At 44.9% G+C, this 6,000-nt stretch overlaps 1 protein-coding gene across 2 annotated transcripts in view; it reads left to right on the top strand.

The window, feature by feature from the left end:
• Positions 1-2,689: 2,689 nt before the first annotated feature.
• Positions 2,690-6,000, top strand: part of TFAP2B (transcription factor AP-2 beta (activating enhancer binding protein 2 beta)) — a 28,565-nt gene continuing 25,254 nt past the window's right edge. The window contains exon 1 of one of the 2 annotated variants that reach the window (XM_012648576.1): positions 2,690-2,997. In XM_012648576.1, the coding sequence (XP_012504030.1) occupies positions 2,917-2,997 (81 nt within the window). In that variant the 5' untranslated portion in view covers positions 2,690-2,916. The remainder of the gene's footprint in view (positions 2,998-6,000) is intronic. The other variant, XM_012648575.1, reaches the window with a different exon arrangement.

The raw sequence follows: 6,000 nt of genomic DNA, 5'->3' as shown, positions 1-6,000 counted from the left end.
GGGTGTTACCGCGAAATGCAATAGAAAGTAAGAGCAAGAGAGGCCGGCTCAAGTTAGTGGAGGCTGAGCTTTCATTTGTACATTTTTTGAGGCGTTTGAACTTTTAAGATGCTAAAACAACAGTTTCTAAAATCAGTAGATATAATAAGAACTGAACTTTTTAAATGTTTTTCGTAGTAACAGGTTTTGAAGAACCGAAAGAAATCTGCAAAAAAAGAAAGCGAGCGGCAGTGCCGGGTTTGCTTCTACAAAACCCGACAGAGGGCGCTGTTGCCCGTTCAATGACTCAAGGAACTCTTCCCCGGGAAAGGTTTACCTTGCAATCTCTAGGATTTTTCGAATAATGCCCACGTTAAAAAATTAAGTAGGGCTTTAATTATCCTTATGTATTTTGGGGATATCTCTCTATATATGTGTTTACGTGGATATATTTTTAGGTTTATGTCTCACTCTTAAAAAAACAGATTTATTCATTTTTTCTAAAGAATTTAAATTTTAACCATATATTTCACGTTTCTACTTTTAAAAATACCTAATATTAGCATAAAATAAAATTACATATGAAAAATTTTAATTATATATAAGGATATAAAAGTCATACTAACACAATACATATTTTAAAAATAGTTTTATATTAATAGACAAAATTATCCCTCCCGGGTTGTTTTGTTTTATTAAACCTTAGGGTTTATTTATTTTAGAGTAATAAATGATTTACCAAAAAGGGATTTAAAAAAGTGTTAAAAGCACTTAGAGAAAAAAAATAAGATTTTTCCAAATGCATTTTATTTGGGTTGTCATGATCCTTAGGTAATAAAGATAATAGAGTTATTGATTTGAAAGGGAGAAGATAATTATTCTCATTAATAAATTTGTGTCTGGAGAATCTGAATTTCCGAGTCCATAATATTTATCTTTCAAAGTATCGATCTTGGACAGGTTTAGTTCTAGAAGGGGGGTTGGGGGAACCCGTTTTAAGTCCTACCACACAATAAGGTCAGGAAGCATGCCTTCCTCCCATCTCCTAACTAGCTCTGGGCGCAAAAAGGAAAATCTGTGCTCTTGCTCGTGGTGGAAAATCTGTATACATTCTGTATGATTTAAGGTTGATATTTAAAGGAAAGGAAAGGAAGAATGGAGGAAAGGAAGAATGGAGGAAAGGAAGGATGGATGGGAGAAAGGGACGAAGGGACGAAGGGAGAGAAGAAGAGAGGGACGGAAGGGAGGGAGGGAAGAGGAAAGAGGAAGGGAAAGGCAAAAGAAAAAAAAATAGGACTGGAAATGAAAAAAAGGTTTATTTCTGAAGTTTCTTCTAAAGCACCTTCTTTGTGTTCATTTGACTTATCGTTAAAAATAAATTAATTAAAAATCTGCAGAACTGTGCATTCTGCATTTCACGAAGTGTCTCCTTGGTTTTTATCGAACTGGAATCCGCCGCGGTTGTCCAGAGCCCTCTGCTCGAAAAGCGTCCGACCCTGTTCGCACACGGCTGCTCAAAGCGGTCCTGGATTTAAAGACAATCGCCTTTTGCAGATTCACTCTTACCAGGTTTAATAACTTTCACCCCAAATTGTCCAGGTACCTCCGCATTCCCTCCCTCCATTTATTTACTGCCCCAGGGACAAGGATCCTCTTCTGGGCTTCTCTTCTTGCTGTGAGGAGCCCTCTGCACCCTGAAAGGGAGTAGAAAAACACAGGGGATGGAAAAAGGGGAACAAATGAGTAATCACTTAGTGATGAAATTCAGAAACCCTGTGTCATAAAGGGCGCCCATTTTCAAGGTTTGGTTAACTTTGTTTTGGTTGTTTATGTTTTCTTTAAAAAAAACTGTAAAAATCACCTTATTAGGGAAAATACACTTACAAAACCCTGCACACCCGAAAATATTTTTCACTGTCTCTTTGAAGAATATTCTGTGTAAAGTCCTTCTCAAAGATTCAGGTGACCATTTCTTGACTCTCTACTATTGTAACCACTTACAAGTTACAGACAACAGATGCAAACATAAAATGTCGTGTGCCTCTGCAAAGAAGGCTCAAAATTAACATTGTGTGAATGTGTGCATATGTTGCTTCCAACATCTGAAAAAACTTGATAAAATGGAGACTCCAGCCAAGAGGAATGGTGCATGGAATCGGTTGAAAATGCATACAAACAACACGCAAAACAACAAGCAGCACAGACTGAGGTGTATTTAAGTTTCCAGAAGTGTTGGGCAAAATGACCAGAAAATATTAGAAATGGTCACCTTGGTGGCTAGCTTTTTTGTTCTACAGCGACAGAGATAAAGTTAAAAAAAAAAAAAAAAGTTGTGTAGCCACCAACACAGACAGATCACCCTTAAAATCCCCACATCCAGCTTTCAAAATATCCTCCTCCTGAACACACATGAATAGGAAGCTTTTGTGTTTAAAAATGTCTTAGTAATGGTCCCCCTTTTAAAATCTACATAGCAAATAGGGGACTTGACGGCCCCTAGCTTCTCATTATGAATTGTAAAGACTTTAGTTTGTGGCTACAATGATTTATCATTTTCAACATAGAGGTTTTAAAAATGTACATATTTATATTAATCACCCCGAACAACTATCTCTCTTTTAAATGCCCGGTTAAATGCCTGTAGACTCTGTGTGACCCAAGGGTGCTTATATAACTATAAGTGGGTGTCTGGGCGTAAATACGTGTTTATGATTTTTATAATATACATGTCTGTGGGTTACATCTAACTCATGCGTGTGCAATAATGTTTTTTCTCTCTGCTGAAGCTTACTTGTCCAGCCTATTGTTTGAGACAACAGATATAAGTTGCGATGGGAGAGGAGCGTCGGATTTGGTGTGTATCCCCCATTTCCAATTATAGATGGATCATTACAGACAGCGGAGTCCTGAGAAGCCAGACATCTGCTCCTCACATGAATGCACTCACCTCCTAGAGACCAGGCTGCCATCATGCTCTGGAAGCTCGTGGAGAATGTCAAGTACGAAGATATCTATGAGGTGAGCCGACACCCCCAGATGCATCTTAGAGCTTTGCAGTTAGAGAATTTGAGCTTCTTGACACCCCAACTGATATATATTTTTAAGCTATTTACTCATAGATTTCCGGTCGGTTTTCTCAGCTTTCTTTAACTTTTAGAAAAGCTGGCTTGGGGAGACTTCGCTATTCTGAAAAGGGACTTTAAGGTTGAAATCTGGCAACTTTAATTGAGGAAATTTTTTCTTTTATTTTTCTTTCTCTCTCTCTTGCCTCCCCATCCCCCCCCCCCTTTAAGCTCTGATGGGGAATGTGGTGCTACTGAATGTGGGCAGACCGTCAGAGAAAATAGGGATTATGACAAAGGCAGGGTCTCTCCTTGTTTTCCGTGTGGAAGAGAATTGGGTTTTCAAGCCTCATTCGTAACAGAACTCGAGCTTTTGGTTTTTATTTTCAATAAAATTTCTGAAATCGATACCAAACGGATCCAAGTAGAGGACAGAAAATTAGAGGGAGAGAGGTAGATAGATAGACGGATGGATATACGGATGAATAGAGGAGTCGCAGCAGACGATTTATTATTTTCTGTTTTCCTGTGCTTTGCTTCACTGAGGGTCAGTGCGTCCAAGCGGAGATCGCAGCCGCCCCGTGTTTTGGCGTTTTTAACGAAATCTTCTGCCCGCGTTCAGCGCGCACGGTTCTCCGGCACTGAGGCTGGCTCAGCTCTTGCCGGCACAAGTTGCGCCGAGCGGGCGGGCGCCTGCCGCCTCGGTGGAGCTGGGACCGCGCTCGCCGGTGCCCTTTGCGGTCTCGGGCGAGGACCGACGCGGCGGCCGGGCGGCTGGGGCTGGCGGGCGCGGCGGGCGTCCGGGCGGGGCGCAGGGGGCGCGGCGGGACGGGGTGGGGACGGCGCGGGGCCCCGAGGAGCCTCGCGCTAGAGCGGAATGGCCTGCGCGAGCCTCGGTTCGGCGCACGGGCAGGGGGGAAAGCGAAGGCTCCGAGGAGACGTCGAGGGAGGGAAGACAGGCAGAAAAGCTTCAGAAAAGGAGACAAGCAGATGGGGCAAGGGGGAAGGCGAAGCGGGGCGATGGAGCCTGCAAGGAGGAAAAGTTGGCGAGACGAGGGAGGCGCAGAAGCTCGCTCCCGGCCGCTGGGCCAGGGCCGCGCTCGGTCGGACCGAGCGGCCGCGGCGGAAGCACTGAGGCTCCTCAAAGAGCCCAGAAAGTAACGCGCCCTCGCCGCTCCGGGGTTACTCCGGAAAACCCAGCGGGAGTTGCCTTGCGGATCATAAGAATGGACAACTCACAAAAGCGTCCGGCAAGTTCCCTCCAGCCGCTCGCCCAGTCCTACGAGACCGGGGCTCCGACGAGCGTCCCGCAGGCAGCGCCCAGCGCCCCCCAGCCCTGGGCAGCCCTGAATCCTGATCTTGGGGTGTGTGTGTGGGTGTGGGAGAAGGGGGGCAGACAGAGGGAAGGAGAGAGAGATTCGGTTTTTTGCTGAATGATGCTTGGGGTTTTCCTTTCCTCTCTGTGTAACGAAGAGCCGCGCCTACGCGCCTGGTGGGGTTTGTTTCGGTTCTGCCTTCTATTCTTTCCTTAACAGGCGGGATAATGGTAAAGTCGAATGCATTAGAACTGTCCTAAAGAATACGAGCCCCCAAATTGGGCATGACATTGACAGGGATGGGGCTGTGGTGAAAACAGCTCAAGGTATACGTAGAGGGATTTGAGTGGGTTCTAAAAAGTCATCAGGGTAATACTTGTCTTTATGTAAAGTGGCTAAATAAATGGGAAAGGAGGGAGAGAAGAAAGAAGGGAGGGAGAGAGGAAGAGGGAGGGGTGGAGTGGAAGGGGAAAGAGAGAAGAGAAAAAAGGGGGAAAAAAGAAATGAGAGAGAGAGGGGAGAGGAGAGAATATTACAGGTATTCCTTTCTGCCTAAATTTTCTGCAAAAAACAAAACAAAACACCAGAAGAACCCACAGCACAGTGGAAGGAGCCTATTTAAGTCTGGACTAAGGTTGAACTTTAACAGAAATGGCAGTCAGGCCAGTTGAACGGGTTCCTGAAACATCCAAAAAGGTTTTCTGTTGCCCCTGGCTTTGCCTGGAAAGGATAAGTTTAGCGTACTTGAAGATTGATTGCGTACGTACGCTTTAAACCGAGGTAAAAATCGCAGACTATGTGAGCGCTAAAGAGGAAAAGGCTGCACAAGGGATGAAAAGCCCCCATCTTGCCTCTGTCCTTTAATAAGTTGTCCTATCTTCCACATTCAGTAAAAGTCTGCAAATGTTACTGTAAACAACTGGGCCCACCAGTTTTCTTTCCCCTCTAAATAATGAAGCAAATCCCTTTTTATTTTGTTTTTTAAGCTGCTCACAAAGCACCCAGGGCGATCAGTTCTTCCCATTAGGAAAGTCTCTCTTCAGGTACAAGGACACCTACATTCTATACAAGCCTCCAGAGCTGCTCTCTCACACTGCCCTGTCCAAAGGAGCAGGGGCTGCTTTACGCGTGTCCCCAGCTCAGTCAACTGAAGTTCTGCCTCTTTCCTGCTAAACTTTTTCCCCAGTCTGCCTTTGCCAGCCCCCTCGTCTGATTACATCTAGTAATTCTCCACTGAATGAACGTCATTTACAATAGTAGGGGAGCTCTGCGCTCGCTGCTGCTTCACGCTCCATTTGTCCTCCATTCTCCCTTTAAAGTACTCGTGTAATATTAATAGTCATGAATATCAATTATTATGAGGCGGTGTAGGCAAGCGGAGGGAGGAAGGGGCGCCCGAGCAGTCTGAGCCCAGCTTCGGGTGGAAGAGGACTGCATCTGGAGCCCCAAGAACGGCAGAAGAAAGAGGCCAAAAAGACAGCAAGAGACAGATTCATAGTTCTGTCTGTGTGTGACAGGCATCAACAATCTTGGGGGGGGGGGTGATTTTTTTTTTTTTTTTTTTTTTTGATGGCTTGTCCTGGAAACACCTCAAGCCCAGCTCCTGTGTCCAGCTCGCTTCTCTGCTGGACTCCTTGATTTTT

The sequence above is a fragment of the Propithecus coquereli genome, unplaced genomic scaffold, assembly GCF_000956105.1.
Source record: "Propithecus coquereli isolate 6110/MARCELLA unplaced genomic scaffold, Pcoq_1.0 Scaffold29, whole genome shotgun sequence".
NCBI lineage: Eukaryota > Metazoa > Chordata > Mammalia > Primates > Indriidae > Propithecus > Propithecus coquereli.
Note: the sequence above shows the minus strand (reverse complement) of the source record. Positions and strands in the feature narration are given on the sequence as shown.